The sequence below is a fragment of the Prionailurus bengalensis genome, chromosome F2 (genome assembly GCF_016509475.1).
Source record: "Prionailurus bengalensis isolate Pbe53 chromosome F2, Fcat_Pben_1.1_paternal_pri, whole genome shotgun sequence".
Classification (NCBI taxonomy): Eukaryota; Metazoa; Chordata; class Mammalia; order Carnivora; family Felidae; genus Prionailurus; species Prionailurus bengalensis.
The window spans coordinates 64232574-64251702 of NC_057353.1; the positions used below are offsets into that span (position 1 = coordinate 64232574).

Here is a 19129-nt window from a genome sequence, read left to right on the forward strand (position 1 = left end):
TTATCCACAGCATCTTTCCACTCTGCAGTAAACTGCATGCTCTTTGGTGGGGCGAGGAGGTGCTGGGGCAAGACATGTGTGATTTCTGTTTTCCCAACACCCAGCACTGTGCCTGCCAATACATGTTTGCGGAATGACTGGGAAAGGTGCCTGAAACTCACTCCTTGATTGGCTAGGGCAAGAGGAGGAAAACAAAAACAAAGAACTACCACACAAACGCCCAAATACAATGGCTCAGCATCTTAATTTCTAAAGAAGAGATTTTGCTAGGGATCTTTATCTCAGCAGTCCAATCTAAGTGCCCAGCACAAAAGTGAATAGGAGCCAGCAGGAGGAAGCATGGAGACACAGTGCAGGGGTCTGCAAACGGCATCACAGGCAAGTCAGTGAGATTTCCACCGCATAGACAGGCATCAGTTCATTTTGGTGTCATGGAGACCAAGAGGCTATATGGGAAAGAGGTGATTGCACTTTGTAAATACCTCAGGGCAAACCTTACCCTTCTGAGCTGGAAGGATGAATGTAGATGGGTGGGAGGTTAGATAAAATAATCACTGAGAGGAAAAGTAAAGGTGGGGTTTGTTTTCCCGGTGGCCAGAACAGCGATCTGGAACCTGAGGGAATTTGCACGGACAGGTACTTGTTGGCAATGTTAACCGCAGCGCTATCTAGGTTTGTTTTTTCCATTAAGTAAAAAACTGGAGAGTTAAACAAGTAAGCAATTTTATTCTTTATCATCACTTATAACATTCAAATCGGACTACATAATAATTCCTTAAAATAATGTACTTTATTGCAATTTCCTATTGAAGGGATATCACCCCCTGACCTTTCTCCACAAGCTTTCAGCACCCATGACAAGTTTCTTGTCAAAATGCAGTGGAAGTTTCACTCTGCCTGTAGGTTAGGAGAGACTCATCAGGAAGAAGTTTTAATCACCGCATGGATATTTTCTGCAATTTTCATTTTCCTATAGTCGATAATCTTCAGGTCTGAAAGACAAGAATCAACATTTATTTCGTCAGGAATCATTATATCATTTTCTCCTGCCTGACGAAGGAAGACTATTTTTCAATTTAAAATGAAAGTAATATTCATTGATAAATTACCTACAAATATTAGATTTTTGGTGAAAAACACTAAAGCCAAATCATCACAAAATGACAATCCCCAAGCTCTTTCGAGAATATAAATATAGGCCACCTTATGCCTATGCATGAATGTATTTAGTACCTTAAAAACTTGAATTTAACATCTGTTCCAATTTCAAATATACTTTCTTAAAGCCCTTTTCAGAGAAAGTATTGCTATGATCTTTAAAATCATATAAGCATATGGATTTACCTAATCAAGGCAAATTTTGAATGAGTAATTTCCCTATTTATATTATTTTATCATGCAAAATTTATTTTCAAATAGACATTGTTTATTTATTTATTGTTTATTTTTATATTACATATAATTTATTGTCAAATTGGTTTCCATACAACACCCAGTGCTCATCCGATATTGTCTTTTTAAAGAGACAGAGAGACAGAGCATGAGCAGGGAAGGAGCGGAGAGAGAGAGGGAGACACAGAATCCGAAGTAGACTCCAGGCTCTAAACTGTCAGCACAGAGCCTGATGTGAGGCTCAAACTCACGAACTGTGAGATCATGACCTGAGCCGAAGTGGGACGCTTAACCAACTGAGCCACCCAGGTGCCCCTACGTTGTCTTTTTAAAAAAACGTTTATTCATTTTTGAGAGAGAGCACCTGTGAGTGGGGGAGAGGCAGAGAGAGAGAGGGGGACAGAGGATCTGAAGTGGGCTCTGAGCTGACAGCAGCGACCCCAATGTGGGGCTTGAACTCATAAACTGTGAGATCATGACCTGAGCTGAAGTCAGAGGCGCAACTGACTGAGCCACCCAGGTGTCCCTCAATTTATTTTTCATTATGATACATATACCAAATAAATGTATAAACACCAGACCTTTGATATTTTAACTAAAAACGGTAAAACTGGTCTTTTCGTCATTTATACATTACAGGATCAATCATACTTGAAAGTTACTTCCAGCAGTAAATTAAAACAAAAAAAATATTTTTTAAGGTAAATGTTAAATCATAAATAGTGGACAAAATGAAGAACAGGAAATTACAAAATGCAAAAAATTTTGAAGTGTCCTTTTATCTTTTACATAGGTGTATTTGTAGATGTTGAGCTCATATGGAATTTTCAGAAGGAAATTCGTAATCAGTAAACTAAATAGATATTTTTGAAACAGCTGTAAAAATATTCGACAGTTTGAGTTCCTTTAATGAGTAGATGAACTCTGTTTGCCCCTACATAACTTATCTAGTCCCTTTCTACATTTACAGCATGTTTTCTTAAACAGAATAACTCACAAGATACCAGATAGCTCAGCTATGAAGACCAACAGTCTAGTGGCTGAGTAAACAAACTGTATTACAATTCAGAGTTATTATTTAGCTCCGAGGAACACAGGCTCTGATCTGGGAAACCAGCCAAATATGCTTCACCATATCAGCTGTTCTGTAACAACAAGAAGAGAAACTGTGGAATTTTGTCACTGTTTTTGAAATCTCTTTCCAAACGTAAAAACTGCATCCAAAGCCTCGGGAAAGACAGTGTGGTCTGATAGCTGAATGTGGCTCCAAAGTGCACCCATGTAATCTCTGGCATATGACTCACTACAATCGAAGCGGTTCCCAGTCAAGAGACAGCAGCACATTTAAAGAAACAACTTATTCTCCTGTCGAGCTGGTTCATATAATTACTAAAGGGTGGCGGTGATGCCATTAGAAAGAAATCTTGAGGGGTCAGTCCCTGGGTGGTTCAGTCGGTTGCACCTCGGACTCTTGATCTAGGCTCAGGTCACGATCCCAGGACGGTGGAATGGAGCCTTGTATCAGGCTCCGCCCTGAGCGTGGAGTCTGCTTAAGAATCTTTCTTTCTCTCTGCTCCTCTCCCCGCCTTGTGCTCTCTCTCTCTAAAATAATAATAATAATAATAATAATAATTTGGAAAGAAATTGTTTAATCTAATGTCCTAACAAGAAGTCTCTGCAACTCAATAAAACTAAATGTGCTTAGTCACAGTCTAGTTGTTTCCACACCAAAGGTTAACTTATTAAATAACAATGAGATGAGAAAAGCATCTTTTAGTGGGCATTATAAGTAAAATGGGAAATGTGTGTGAAGGGTGTAATCTGTGATGTACGGAATGTAGGTAGTGACCTGAAGGCTACAGGGGGCTAATAAAGCCCAGATTTGTTTCCAGATTTTTTGGTGGAAGTGAGGAGGATAAAGAGGGCTGTAGTCGTAATGAGTGAGAAGAAAGGGCAGGTTCAGGATTTAAGAGGCAGTACCATGTTGCTGGGGAGAGGGTGGAAAGGGAGCGGGGAGGGGCTAGGGAGGTGGAGGAGGAAGGCCCTACTAGAAAAGGATGATTCAGGGAGGATTCCTGATTTTCAGCTTGAAGACCTCCGTCAATGGCAACACTGTTGACTTTTTCAGGACAGGGAATACAGGCAGAAGAACAAATTGGAAGGGAAGGATCCTGGTTTCGATTATGATGAGATCTGGACACGACAGGCAGCCAACAACTGGGACTTGGAGTTTAGGAGAAAGAGAAGACATGTCAGAGTCTCTACAACAGGCTCCTTCTTTTCCATCCCACTTCTGCATTATCAAGTAGCCCTGCTTAAAACACCTTCAGTAGTCCTCCACTGCTTTGTCAGAATTCAAACACCTTGGAATTCAATATATAACCCTCCATGACATGGCCTCAGCTAACATTTCTGAGTTATTCTTTGTATACCCCATCCCTTTACATTCTGGTCCCATTACATTACTTGCTATTGCCCAGATAAACACTTTCACACCTCTGGACTTGGGTACTTGAGCTTTTCTCTGCCTGGAAGGCTTGACTAATCCTTCAAAATCCTCCTCAAAAATCACATCACCTGGGAAGCCCTCTATAAACTTCCTTTCTAACTTAGGGGTCCTTTCTCTGAGATTGCCAGAGAACAGCATGCATACTTCTAGTACAGTGTTTTTCAAATTATAATTGCCCTTACTCATATAAATAAGTTTTGTTGTTTATGTAAGATGTATTGAATGCTTATTAGATGCTATGAAGTATACTAACGACTTCACATGCATTATCTCATTTTACTCTCACAGCTACATTGTGGGAAACACACTTTTATCAATCCCATCTTATAGCTGACAATACTGAGGCTCGGGGAGGCCGGGCAACTAGCCCAACAACACAGAGCTAGGAAGTGGATGGTAGGGACCTAGGGCAGACCTTCTGACTCCCAGGGCCTGCTTGCACCATTTCATTCTATATGACTCCTATTAGGCTGTTGGTTCCTTTGAAGGCAGGGTCCCAATATAACTGACCTCATGCTTCCAGCAATTAGCACAGTGCCCAGCATATAGGGGATACCTGTAACATATTTGTTATTACAGTGCAGTGACTACCTTGAAAATGCTACTTTTACAAACTCCTTTCCTTTTTTAATGAAAGTCATCAGGATCTTTTATGGATGGTTAATTTGCTTCCAGGAGGGGAAAACAGTTATCATGGCCAAGGGACCAGATATTTCAGATGTTGGCGTAGCCAGAAACATCAACTCATACTGAGGCACTTAATGATATTACATGGTGTTCATGTAAGTGAGGAAAAGTGAGGCTTTTACACTAAATACAGTTTTATTTCTACACACACACACACACACACACACGTACAAAAGCAGGCACACATACAATGCACTTACATTGCTTACTCCCTTCCACTAAAAGAAATCCAAGATAAGAAAGCGGAGGGGAGGACTATTTACCTGAGTGCTTCTCAACCTTCACTGGGCAAACACATCACTCGGGCTCTTGTGAAGATGCAGATTCAGATTCAGTTAATCTGTAGAGGGGCTCAGATTCTGCATTTCCAACAAGCTCCCACGTGATGCAATGCTGGTCCATGGACCACATGATGACTTAGCAAGGCTTTACCTCAGAAAGAGCTATTCATAAGACAGAGGAGATTACTATTTGAAGATGCTAAAGAAGCAAATGAAGCACCTTTAGTAAATTTCTGAAACTATGCTGTGTCTAAGAGAAGGGAACACACTTCTTCCTTAGCTAGAGGTGATTCCATCTGCTATACAGTATCCTTCTTGGCTTTTTACTATGAGAGGACTTTATTAACAGGAAGTTTTATGCTTTTCTGATACAAGAATAAATAATTTAAGTTATAATAACATGTACTGAGGCTGGATACTGAAATTCCTATGGGATCTATCATCAAAGAAAGATTAAATTGTAGCTCATGTAGTGTTAGTAATTTGAGTTAAATGTCATATTTGGTTCTTTAAGTGTTGCTAATCCATATATGACAACATTAATATGACTATATTCATCAGAATTAAAATCTTGGATTATGTTGTTTACATACTTACTCTATTTTATGTGTTTATCTACCTAATGTCCTTACTAGATTAAATAATTTTTAAAAGCAAGACACCTGGTATCTAGTATGTTGCTTTTGATAGTATGGATGCTTAAATGTTTTGAACTTAAATGAAATGGCTTAATCCTTGGTAAGAAGGATGATGAGTGAATTTATATTCTGCATCTGTTTGCCTTACTTCTTGGTGACTGTTTCAGTGCAAAAATATTATGAAGTTTTAAAATAAAAAGTAATATTATATAAGGTTAATATTTTTGTAAATAACAGCATTTTATAATAATCTCAGGAAATCTTTGAAGAGACATTACAAATGCTGTTACAGAAAGCTAATCTCTATTAGTTTTTTTTCCATAGAAATTTACTCCTTGGCAGAAATGCTACATTTTAACAAAATTACCAATTTTTTCTTTATATATGTAATACAAAGTATCCAAAATTAAGTATATCAGAATTACACTAAAGCAGACTCTTAAGAAAAATTTCTATTTAAAAATTGTTTTTTTAATCTTTATTTTTGAGAGAGAGACAGAGTGTGAGCAGGGGAGGAGCAGAGAGAGAGGGAGACACAGAATCTGAAGCAGGCTCTAGGCCCCGAGCTCTCAGCACTGAGCCTGACGCCGGGCTTGAACCCATGAACCGTGAGATCATGACCTGAGCCGAAGTCAGACGCTCAACTGACCGAGCCACCTAGGCACCCCTGAAAATTTTCTATTTTAGCTATAGCCATTAAGCAAACTTTAAAGCAAAGGCCAAAATATGAATTTACCATACTTCATAAAAGTCAATTTCTCTTTCAGGGAAATAAGATTCTGATCATTTGTTCATTCAACAAAGATTACTGAGGGTCAGGTCCAGGCATGGACACTGGGAACACAGCAGTAAGCAAGACAAAATTCTGTCTTTAGTACATTTTCTTTTTTTTTTTTATTATAATCTTTAAAAATGTTTATTTTTGAGAGTGAGAGACAAAGTGTGAGGGGGGAGAGGCAGAGAGAGAGAGAGGGAGACACAGAATCTGAAGCAGGTTCCAGGCTCTGAGCTGTCAGCCCAGAGCCCGATGCGGGGCTCAAACTCAACGAATCGCGAGATCATGACCTGAGATGAAGTTAGACATTTAACAGACTGAGCCACCCAGGCGCTCCTAGACAGTGCATTTTCTAATAGAAGGAGATGCACCATGGACACACACACACACACACACACACACACACACATGTAACTTTGACCTCTGAGGTGAAAGCTCAAAGTTCTAAGCTTTCATATACATGTTTAGGATAATTTGGGAGATTAATGAATCTTCAAAGAATTAGCCAACATAAAACTTTTTTTAATTCATTTTCTAAACTGTGCTAAATTACACAGCTACTAAATGTTCTATAGCAATAATTCATTTTGCGTTTAATACTTGTCACTAGCAACAAACTGCCTTCAAAGACTATTGCTTTAAAAAAAAACATCACTTTTTTGAATAAAGAAATAGAACTTACAAAAAGGTCTGTATGAGCTATATAGAAAGTATTCTGTGGTGCCTGTGACTGCTCACAAACCTTAAAGTTAAAATCACACCACATCTCACAAAATTATCAATTTTCTATAGCAAATCCTTGATCACTGACATCCTTATGCAAAATGTTGCCAGCCACTCATTAAATGAAACAGGCAAAATACTGCCACTCATTAAAATGAAACAAATACATCTTAGAAATTCATATTAAAATTCAGGACAAAAAAATGATAGAGACCAACACATTTAAATTAACTTGAAAATGAGGACATTTCTATAAAAGAATTTATCTTTTGACTTTAGAAAAAAATCTTCAGGGAGATTTTAGTTTTCACTGTAAAATGCTGGGAAAAATCCATTTGGTCTGTGGATAATGAAACATAAAGCTATAAAACACACAGTTTACATGATAGTTCAGTTAGAGACACTTAGTATTATTTATCCCATTAAGATGATTTATTTTCCAGAAGAAAAAAGAATATGAATTTCAGTTGTAAATCCATGAAATTGGGTATAAATTAAGTGTAATAAATCTCAAAAAACATTTTATTCCCCCTTAGGTCTTATGTCTTTTCACTCATAAATAATATTTGTCAGTATAATGCTTACTCCAACAAAAAATATTTAAAAGGTGAGAATAAAATTTGGACAATAGAGTAATCTGAAGAACAATAAAGGTCAGTTTGAGTTTTATGTCACTGCCATTGTATTGATGAAATTATTTAGAATAAGATATTACAAGTAATCTGGTGACATCACATATTCCTTGAAATACAATCCTCTCAACTAAAGATGTTAGCTGTACAGGAGATGGTGAGGCAGAATAATGGTGCCTCTATACTCACTTTTCTAGGCACTTGTACCATGTACCAAATCCTGATAAGAAAAATTTCAATACTGCTTAAAAAAAAAAAAAAAACTAAAGTAAACTCATAGGATTGTTTACAATTTTTTTTAAATCAGTTTACTGTTTTTTTCAATTAAAATAAATAGGAATTGCCATTACATTTAATTACCACTTTTAAGTCGTAAGCTCTATTGGCTAGGAATGATTTGATTTGGTTGTTCAAGTAGAGATTATTTTTAATTTTAACAACCAGTCCTAATCTGTTCATATCCAAAAGAACAGCAAAGTTTAGAATGTCTAATTTGAGCAAATTCAGCCCTGGAAATACTGAGGTCTACAGTTGATGCCAATGCTGAGCTGGTTGAAATAACGGGAAAATTGGAATGTAACCCTGCTCCTGAAGTCCAGCTAATAACTTCTGCCTGTGAAGAGCAGCAAATTAAGTTAAATCTTGTAGGAAAATGCCATGATGACTAGACGAGCATAAAATTGTGGAAAATCTTGAAGATGTCTAGATCCCAATTCCTTATGGGTTTTGAAAAGGTAAAATTCCTTCTTCAACGTCTTTATATTAAGCCTCAGATGTGAAGCACGTTTTATAAAAAAGACATAGGTAAAAAATTTTTTTTCTGGGTATTCATTTAACTAAGACTGAAAATCTGTACATTATTAGGATTTATAGGTTTCATATCAGAGGGCAGGTACTAAGCTGAAATCACTGCTCTCCTCTAGAGCTACAGACTAGCCAGGATGCTCACCTCAGCCCCTTCCCAGTGCCGATGTGCCCACACTGGTTTTCCCTCTACAGAGCAGGAGGTGCCACCCAGAAAACAGTCTAAACTGAATCCTGCTTTCAGCAAAGACAATTAGGGCCGATCACGAGTGTCCTCCTACTTCCCCACTTTTATTCTGGCCATCCTCTCCTTTGCAGGCACACTTCTAACAGCACACTCTGAAGTACACGAACCACCAAGGACATGGGTTTTCATTATAAACATCTCCTTTCAAGATTCTTTGAAGCTGAATTTTTCACACTTCATTTGTATACAAAGGTGAGGGTTTTGCTTAAAATAGAGCATTACAGATTTAATGAGTTAGGATCAAATATCTATTTCTTTTTTGGTATTGTTTCATCACTCACTCTGTGGGTGAAGCAAAACAATTCAAGTTGAAATTTTCCACATACCTTGATTTTCCTAAGAAAAGCTCTCCTACAGAATTTTGTAAAAATGAAAATAAAAAACGTTTAAAGTGATCCAAGTTTTATTTTTATCATACATAATGAAAAGTTTCCATTACAGTGATAGCATGACAATTTCCATGATTACTGTGGTTTTGTAATGTGTTGGCAAAACTATAATGATTATGGAAATAACTATTGATGCTATTAAAATAAGTTGACCATTTGAAAGCTATAATCCCAGGCCACAGAACTGTGAAGAAAGAACAGTGCTACTGCTGCTTCTTTGGCCAATGAATTTAAGTGCATACCCTACAATCACCACTAGTACATGGCAATCATACATCTATTCTGTACCGTCAAGAAATAAAATATAACTTCATAACATATTCTATCATAATTTACGTATCCATGAGATACAGAAGTGACTAATATACCAAGTATATCCACTAACTTAAGAAGTGAAGTGTATAGGCAATACTTCTCATATAAGAAAATGACTTCTAGTTATTAAAAATATTCCATTTTCTCATAAAGATCAGTTTCTTTCCTCCTTGTCTAAAATTGTTTTAAAAATGCCCACACCACTAGCCTAAGAAAATCTGACATAAACTGAAATTAGGCCTGAGAGAACATAACGTTCATGATTTAAAATAATTTAAATGAAATCTCAACAACAGAGCTTTTAATTAAGATTAAAACAAATTTTGCCAATCACCTACTGGGTTCAAAGCTTAGTTTTGACTATTGTTATTATGTGTTGTTCAAAAGCTTTTGCCGCTAATAGAAAAGCTAATAAACTTTCATTCAACCAAAAGCTAGTAACAGTTCCAAGTTTAAAAGGTACATTTCTATACTATATGCATATTTTAAGTTTTATTGCTCAGGAAACAACAACCAAAGCAAGCTATTTTTGTCTCTATTTATTTAGGTGCAATCTAAGTACATCTGTTTCAGTGAGGTCTCTGCAGATTCACCATCAGATCTATCTTGAATAAGTTCCAATTACTACATTCCAAAGGAAGACTATATTGTTGGCTTAGCTATTTTGGGTGGAACAAGAGCATATTTTAAGCAGTCTCCTTCTCCAAAAGGAGAAAAAAAAATTCTCATGAAAGCAAACCCACCAGTAATGAGAAATCCCATTTTCAATGGATTGCACTGCATAGTATGTTACATATTTTAATTTTAATTCTAACATATAATATTTAATACTAGAACTTTGTGAAATGGCAAACAACTAAAATGGCAACATTCATTAAGGTGGTCACTAGCTACCTGAGGCTACTGAAATTTAACTTAATTAAATTACATAAAACTAAAAATTCAGTTCCTCAGTCACACCAGCTACAGTGTAAGTACTCAGGAGCCACTATATTATTAGATAGCTCAGATATAGAGTTTTTCATCATCGTGGAAAGTTCTATTAGACAGCTCCAAACTAAAAGATCATCTATTTCTCTGACAAGAAGCATTTTGGATAATCCAAAAATGCCTGTTTTTTCCTGGTTATATGCATTCCACGGTAATAAAAACTAACTGAACTTGATGTCAGCTCTTGTGCAGAAGAATAAAGTGTTGAATGATTTATGTTAAATGACTAGTACACCTATATCATGATACAGTCTTTAAAAAAAATTTTTTTTTAATGTTTATTTATTTTTGAGACAGAGAGAGACAGAGCCTGAACGGGGAAGGGTCAGAGAGAGAGGGAGACACAGAATCTGAAACAGGCTTCAGGCTCTGAGCTGTCAGCACAGAGCCCGACATGGGGCTCGAACTCACGAACCTTGAGATCATGACCTGAGCCAAAGTCGAATGCTTAACCGACTGAGCCACTCAGGCACCCCGATGATATATTCTTAAATTGTAACTGTATACCCATATTATTTTTTAATTTTACTTTATTTGAGAGAGAGAGAGAGAGAGAGCGAGAGTGAGAGCAAGCGCGTACATGAGCAGGGGAGAGAGGCAAAGGCAGAGGGAGAGAGGATCCCAAGCAGGCTCCGTGTTGAGCACGGAGACTGATGTGGGGCTCAATCCCATGAACTGTTAAGATCAACTCCAAGTGCAGAATCTATGTTTGGTCACATACTTGATTACGTAGCATCTTTGGTATTTCTATTTTTAAAAAAAGTACCATACCCCTCTGGGTTAGGAATATAAATTGATTTATGGTGGTGTTTCTATAAGAAAATCTGATATGACACTCTTTAAAAAAATTTTTTTTTAATGTTTACTTATTTTTGAGATAGAGACAGAGCGTGAGCAGAGGTGGGGCAGAGAGAGAGGGAGACACAGAATCCAAAGTAGGTTCCGGGCTCTGAGCTGTTAGCATAGAGCCCAACATGGGGCTCGAACTCATGAACCTGGAGATCATGACCTAAGCCAAAGTCGGATGCTTAACCGACTAAGCCACCAGGTGCTCTCTGATAAGACATTCTTAGACTTACAGAACTTAATACAGCATGGTAACCTACCAAAATACTTTTTCTAGATATAACTTTCCAGAGCATAATACTGGAGAACTATATACAACTTAAGCACCCTTATATAAGATGCTACAAGAGGCAACAAGAGGCACTCCAGCAGAGTGGTTAGGACCATGACCCAGAAGCCAGTCACCTTAGGTTTAAATCCCTAAGCCACCACTTACACTCGTGTGATCTCAGGCAAATTATTTTTCTTTCTATGCCACACATTTTCTTATTTATGAAAAAAATGGGGATTAAAAAGTCCAAAGACAAACACACATGAGCACAGAGAAACAGTGGAAGGTAACACACCAAAATGTTAACTACAGTGAGATTATTTACTTCCTTAAGTTTGTATTGCATTCACAGTTTCTATTAAATGAACATTTAATACTTTTTAAATGCCCCAGAGTGAAAGTTTTTAATTGAATGCCTGAATTTACTTGCAAGAGTATTTTATTTGTAAATGTTGTCTGTATTATGCAAAGCCTGTATTATGTGAATTCTTAGTAAAGACAAAATTCCAGGGTGTAAATTTAAGCTAATAAGTGTTTTCCATAAATTAGAAATTAATTTCAATTTGTAGCAAATTGCACATCTCTTTAAAATAATTTTAGGGGCACCTGGATGGCTCAGTCAGTTAAGCATCCAACTTGATTTGAACTCAAGTCACGATCTCATGGTTTGTGGGATTGAGGCCTGCGTCAGGCTCTGTGCTAACATCGTGGAGTTAGCACGATGCTTGGGATTCTCTCTCTTTCTCTCCCCTGCTTGTGCTATCTCTCTCTCTTTTATGAAATAAATAACATTAAAAAAAAAAGAATTAAAAAAAAGTTTACATCTTCCTAGAAAAATATTCCATATATGAGGGTTCAGTTTTGAAGATAAATTTAAGTTCTATGTAGTTTAAGTAGGAAAAGGCTCATTGAGTGTCTTGAATAAATGACCATGTAAGTCTCTAAGAAGCAAGTTAAATTAATTCTGAAAGTATAAAAATTTTCCAAGTATAGAAGTCTCATCTCTCAGATGTGAAAGGGGAAAACTGTAAATATCAAAGCATGTAAAACAAATTGTACAACCCTTATTTTCACAAACTACTGATTTATCTAAATAAACCACTACATAACCTAGGTTAAAAAAATGAATTTAAATGAAAAGAATTTAAAACAGACTCGAGTTTTGACAAGAAAGCAAACTATTAAATAGGTATTTAAAAAGGTCAAAAGAAGAGAGACAATCACTTAACCTAGGTGTTAGAATCAAATCACATCACGTAATGTATAGTTTCTGGTCCATGACATTGTCATCGTCAAGCAATGAAAACCAGAATCTAAGGAGCGATGAGAAATGCACTTCTTTATTTTAGAAAGAAATACTTATCATGAGAATGTATCCTGATAACTAGCTGGTAATAGTATCAGATAAAATCAATTTTTTCAATTTTTTACATAGTTTGTTAACCATTCATTTGATATCAACTGAAAATTGATTAATTCAGAGGATACAATGAAGAGAAACAAAATAAATAAAACAAGGTGTTTTCAAAGATAGTCGATTTCATCGATTGTAGCATGAAGAATTAGTATTAAATTGGAGCATTTTATTACCTTCACTTTATATCTTCTAGAGATTCTTTCCTAACTTCATTCGTAAAAGCTGATACAAGGGTATTTGATTTCTTCATGTATTCACTAAGTAATTGCTGAGTGCCTACTTAATGTGCCAGATGCTACTATGCTCAGCTAAGGAAGACAACATGCAGTTCCCTCACGGAGTCTAGTTACAGGAAGACAGTCAACAAAAAAAATCACCCTGGCATTTTGTTACATTAGAATAAATGCAGTAAATGAAAAGGAAGTGTACAATGAGACCCTATTAAGGGGGGGCTAATCCAGTTTAAGGAGTGTAGGAAGGACTTCTGGAGGAGGTTACATTTAAATGCTTCACCATCTGTATATCCTAGACATGTATCAAAAGGTCTGGCACATAGCATAAACTTGGTAGAAGTTTGTGCACCTGAATTAAATAATTGTTTTAATGCTGTTTCTCCATGTGTCTTAGTGCCCATGACAGTATCTTATACAGAAGAGGTAGCTGAAATGTATTTGTTGAGAAATTAAATTAATGAAGCAGTTTGCTTCTATGGAAAGAAAATAGGTTTTGGAATCAGACACAGTTGGGTTCAAATGCAGGCTATATACAAACCTGATGACCCTTGCCTTACACTTAAAAATAGGAATAATATATCTATGTTATAGGCCTGTGAAGAAAATTAAATGCAATGCACGTAAAATACCTAGCACAGTGTTGGGAAATTGGTAAAGTGTCCAATAAATAGTTACTATAATAAATGTCACTAATAATTACATTATTTTGTTTATCTGCAGATTTAGTAAAGGAGTACCTTGATACAAGTCAGTAAAGTTAAAAAGATTCAAACAGAATATCCTAAAGACTTCTGTGTGGAAAGACTCTGAAGATTATATACATGTAATAACAACAGAGTCCAAGATTAGATTGCTGTGCATACTGACAATCCTGGGAAGGCTTATATTTTCACAAGTATGTGATTTCACCTATATTTCACAAACCTATCTGAGTAAAGAGCCAATAAAGGGATATGAATTTTCAGAGCACAGAGGGTAGTATCTGTGGGAAGATGAGCTGTCTTGTGTAGGTCAAGCAATAAGGATATGTGGTTCTCTTTTAGACCTACTGTATAAATTCTGTAAATGTCCCCAAGACTTCATTATATGAAGTACTATTCTGCGCACTGGGGAGGCAATGACGAACAAGACACAGCCCTTGCTCTTGAAGAGCTAAGTGTGGTAATGACAGAGTTACACAGCAGGTAATATGGCAGAAGATGGCTGAGCACATAGTCTGGTCTTGATGTTTAGGCAAGACTTCTTATTGGTGGTGATATTTGAACTAAGGTTGAAAGAATGAGTTAGGGTTATTGCAGAGGATGAGGCGAGGGGCATGTTGTTTCAGGCAAAGTAATAGAACAAAAGCAAGAAAGAATTAAATTGCATGAAAAGGGTGACAATCTTAAACAAGCTGCTATTATTAGACTAGTGAAGTGGGAAGAACGTAAGCTTCAGAGACAGAGAGGAGCCAGGTCACGGACAGCCTGGAAGGCCAGATAAGGAAACCTGGAAACAATCAGATGGGAAATAGTATGTCAAAACTCAGCAGCTTTCCGGACCATAGAGAGAGGAAATTGTGTAGAGGATACCAAAAAGTGTTTTATTATTTTGTTTTTCTATTTGGATCAAGGCTATTAATTATCTAGAATTAACGACTTTGCATTAGATGATATTCTCAGGTTAGTGAAGCAATCTGGAAAATGAAGAATCACTTTGTTTTAAGAAATGACAATTCATTTATCATTCCAAGAGACTACAGTCGATCCAAGTAATGCCATCCCAAACAAAGTATCTAGCAATCATAGGCACCTATGAACACCCCTGCAAGTACTGAGCAAGGTTTAAAGACTTCGAGACTTTTGGTTCTAACATCTACATGTAGAGTTTATTTGCTGTAGAAGATGCAAAGAGTATCCGAGGGAGTAAAAAATAAAAGTTTACTCTTCCCACCCTCAAGGATCTTGTCATTTGGTTAAGGAAACAGGGGATACTAAACTCAGCTTAAAAAAATAGAGAAACAGAAACAAAGACAGGAAAGAGAGAAGACTTACGGAGACCACACTCTTGGGAAAGCCTCGATTTCTTCCCTTGTGTACTCATCGAGGCGTCGGGGCACTTTCCGTGGCTGAGGAAGCTCCTCGACTAAATTCTCACGAATATCTTCTGGTATATCCTAGGTTAAATACAATTTAGGTTTACGTTTCTTAAAATATATCCCTTACTAACAAATTAGTAATACTTAGGAAGTATTAAAAAACAAACAAAAAAATATTTACAATGAAGAAAACAGTATCATCTTTAAAACACCATGAAAATCCCCAAGAAGTACATTAATGATAAAAGTAATCTCATTATAATAATGTACCTTATATTTTAATCTTGACAAACCTATTTCTCATGACAAATTAGACATCTTCAGTTTTAAGGACTATCAAGTCACTAAGTCCTATCTATTTCTTTTAAACCATTTCATTTATTTCCCTCCTTTCAACTGAAAAAAGGCACTGCCTTGGCTGATTCTCACGATTTTTCACCTGATGAGTGAATGCACTGGGTCTGTGGCTTCCAGTGCCACAACCTTTCAGTTCACACTCCATGTTGTTGACAGAAAAAAACTTTGGAAAATGAAGGTCTGCTGGATCTTTGAGTCATTTAGCCAAAAAACATTTACTGAACTCCTTCTATGAACCAGAAATTGTGCTAGGTGCTCAGAATATAAAAGAAAATAAAAAGATGGGCGCCTGGGTGGCTCAGTCAGTTAAGTGTCCCAACTTTCAGCTCAGGTCATGATCTTGTGGTTCGTGAGTTCGAGCCCTGTGTTGGGCTCTGTGCTGACAGCTCAGAGCCTGGAGCCTGCTTTGGATTCTGTGTTTCCCTCTGTGCCCCTCCCCCACTCGCACTCAGTCTCTCTCTTTCTCTCAAAAATAAGTAAAACATTAAAAAAAAAATTTAAAAGAAAATAAAAAGATGATGGCCTCCAAAGGCTTACAATTTCAAAAGGTCATTCCTCAAACCCATGTCCTCACTCCAAGGCCACTTCTGATACTTCAGCCCTTCACACACACCCATCCATGGCTTCAAAATTGTATTTTGAAAGAAAAACAGAAATTGAACAAAATAAAGGAAATGATAAAATAAAGAGCATGAGTAACCAAAAGAACTTACATTTATATTGTGCTCATGATACAGAAATAGGGAAAGGGAATTGTCTTGTGAGTGTGGATGGCTAGGTTAATTTTGGAGACTCTACTTAAATAATGGTTGGATATCAATATGAAAATTGTCCTATGAGTATTTCTTCAGAGATAGTAAATATATTTCCCTTTTTCCATAATAGCATGTTCCTAAACATTTCTTTTTAATTTTTTTTTAACGTTTATTTATTTTTGAGACAGAGAGAGACAGAGCATGAACGGGGGAGGGTCAGAGAGAGGGAGACACAGAATCTGAAACAGGCTCCAGGCTCTGAGCTGTCAGCACAGAGCCTGACGCAGGGCTCGAACTCATGGACCGCAAGATCATGACCTGAGCCGAAGTCGGCCGCTCAACCGACTGAGCCACCCAGGCTCCCCGAAAACATTTCTTAAAAAAAGATTACTATAAAGTATAATTCTCTGCAAAGAGCGTATCCTAATTGGGAATCAAACGTGGGCAAGGACACGGCATCAAAATAGTACTGTTTTCTATTCAATGTCTTAAGAATCAAAATACAATTTTGAAACAGCTTCAAAGAATCACAGAGCTCTATGGAATTATAAACTTGTTCTAAAACCTAGTATGGCATAATTTTTATAATATTAAAAAAAACTTAAGTTGGCTTTTTAAAGTTATGGTTTGTATAGGGTAAGTCACTATCAATGTATACAAAATACAACAAATACTACTGACAATGTGTTTCTTCATTGAGAAGCATTGTAAAAATATTTAACATCCCTTCCCCAGTCTATTCAAGTCCGTAAGTTTAATTACATGGTACTGGTAAGCAGAGGATGCCTGGACATCTTACATTGCTCTAATTTTTCACTTCCTGAAAAAGTCTACTTGCCAGTTTGATATTTATAAAAATTTATGAGTATTTCACACTCCATTAAAAACAATCCCTACATTATTTGCAAAGACAATTTCAAAAGTTGCCAAGTGCTTACACAGCAGAGGGTGTGGAACATAGTGGGTTAGTAAATGTTTGCTGAATTGAAGAGAATTTTGACTAAAACGAACTTACAAACTTTCCCCATTATTTGAACAATTTACTGAAAGAATGCATTGAAACAGTACAAAACGAGGAGTGAAAGTTGTTGATTAGGCATTACACACGAAATCTGGAAGAGAGGAAAGTCCCTCCTTTAATCCGTACACACAGAAGGTAACCCAGCCATGATGACTGAGGTGTTCAAGATTTAAGAGTTCTCTACACAGACTGAAAGATTAACCTAAAAGAGGAATAAGGAAACGAATGAGTGGAATAAACACGGGGCAAGGTGATAATATTTGCCTTATTACTTTTTTCAGTTTTTAAAGAAATTTCACATCTATAGAAAAGTTGTGAGAATACAGTGAACACTTCTCTAACCTTCACCTAAATTCACCAATTGTCAAAATAGGACATGTTTGCTTTCCTCCTTTTCACTATATACAAACACACATACACAACTTTTCTTTTTGGCTGAACCATTTGAGAGCAATCTGCAAATATTGCACCCCTAAATATTTCATTATCTATTTCCTAAATTTAAGGATTGTCTCCTATATCACATTACAAATTCATGTTTAGGAAAATTAATATTGATGAAATATTTCCTACCTGATAATACAAGTGTGTATCCAAACCTCCCAAACTGATCAAATATTGTTTTATATATCTTTTTTTCAGTGTAAAATCCAGTCAAGGGTCACATGCTACACTTAGTTATTTATGCTGTTACTATGTTGTTGAATACACATAATAAATTCTTCAGCCTAGTCTCTTTTAATACAAAGACTATCCCTGCTTTTTCTTTCATGAAATTAACACTTTTGAAGAGTTCAGGCCAATTATGTTGTAGAATGTCCTTTTATTTGGATTTGTAGGATTGTTTCCTCATGATTAGACTTAGGTTAAACATTTTTGGCAGAACGCTAAATAGTTTGTGTTGGGTCTTCAGAGCTTCATTCAAAGCAGGAAGTACATGATGTTGGTCTGTTCCATATTAACGTTAATGTTTGATCTCTTGGTTATGGTTGGTGTCCACCAGGTATCTTTAACATAAAAAAGTATCTTTCTCCTTTCAAACAGTAAGTACTCTATGGCCTGATGTTTTGACATTGTGTGAATATCTTGTTGTACAATAATCTTTTACCCAGTGACTACAGAATATGCTGATAATGGTAACTTTTCTAATTTGGCATTATTTCTACATTTTTTAGGTGACATTCTTCTCTAAAGAAAAGCTTTTTCTTCTCCAGAAAGGAAAAGGGAAATTATAACAATTAAAAATGATTTTTGGACTATCATCATGGGCTCATAGATTTTTGTTTTCTTTCTTTTTTCTTTTTTTTTAATGCCTATTTATTTTTGAAGGAGAGAGAGGTAGAACATGAGTGGGGGAAGTGCAGAGAGAGAGGGAGACACAGAATCCGAAGCAGGCTCCAGGCTCTGAGCTGTCAGCACAGAGCCCAACGTGGGGCTCGAACCCACGAACCGTGAGATCATGACCCGAGCTGAAGTCGGACACCCAACCGACTGGGCCACCCATGTGCCCCTAGATTTTTGTTTTCTATTCAATGTAATCCATTATTTTAACCATTCATTTTGAGGCTCACATCACACAGTCCCATACTTGGTCAGTGGGCACCAATTCAAAATGCCTCCTATGTTCTCTTGATATTTCCCCATCCGTTTTGAGCACTGCCTTACTTTCTGTGACTTATTATTTTTCCAGTATAAACAATGAAGATAATAATAATTGCGTGTGCATGTGTGTACTCCATAATAACTTTGGTCTTTCTCTGCTCCAGACCT

The 19129-nt window shown here is 36.6% G+C and overlaps 1 protein-coding gene across 4 annotated transcripts in view; it reads right to left on the minus strand.

Moving 5' to 3' along the window:
• Nucleotides 1-706: 706 nt before the first annotated feature.
• MRPL13 (mitochondrial ribosomal protein L13) overlaps nt 707-19129 on the minus strand; it is a 49018-nt gene continuing 30595 nt past the window's right edge. For 2 of the 4 annotated variants that reach the window (XM_043601677.1, XM_043601675.1), the window contains exons 6-7: nt 15183-15304; nt 707-992 (exon numbers count right to left, since the gene is read on the minus strand). In XM_043601677.1, the coding sequence (XP_043457612.1) occupies nt 971-992; nt 15183-15304 (144 nt within the window). In that variant the 3' untranslated portion in view covers nt 707-970. Of the gene's footprint in view, nt 993-12821; nt 14638-15182; nt 15305-19129 lie in introns of those variants that run through there. The other 2 variants (XM_043601676.1, XM_043601674.1) reach the window with 1 other exon arrangement.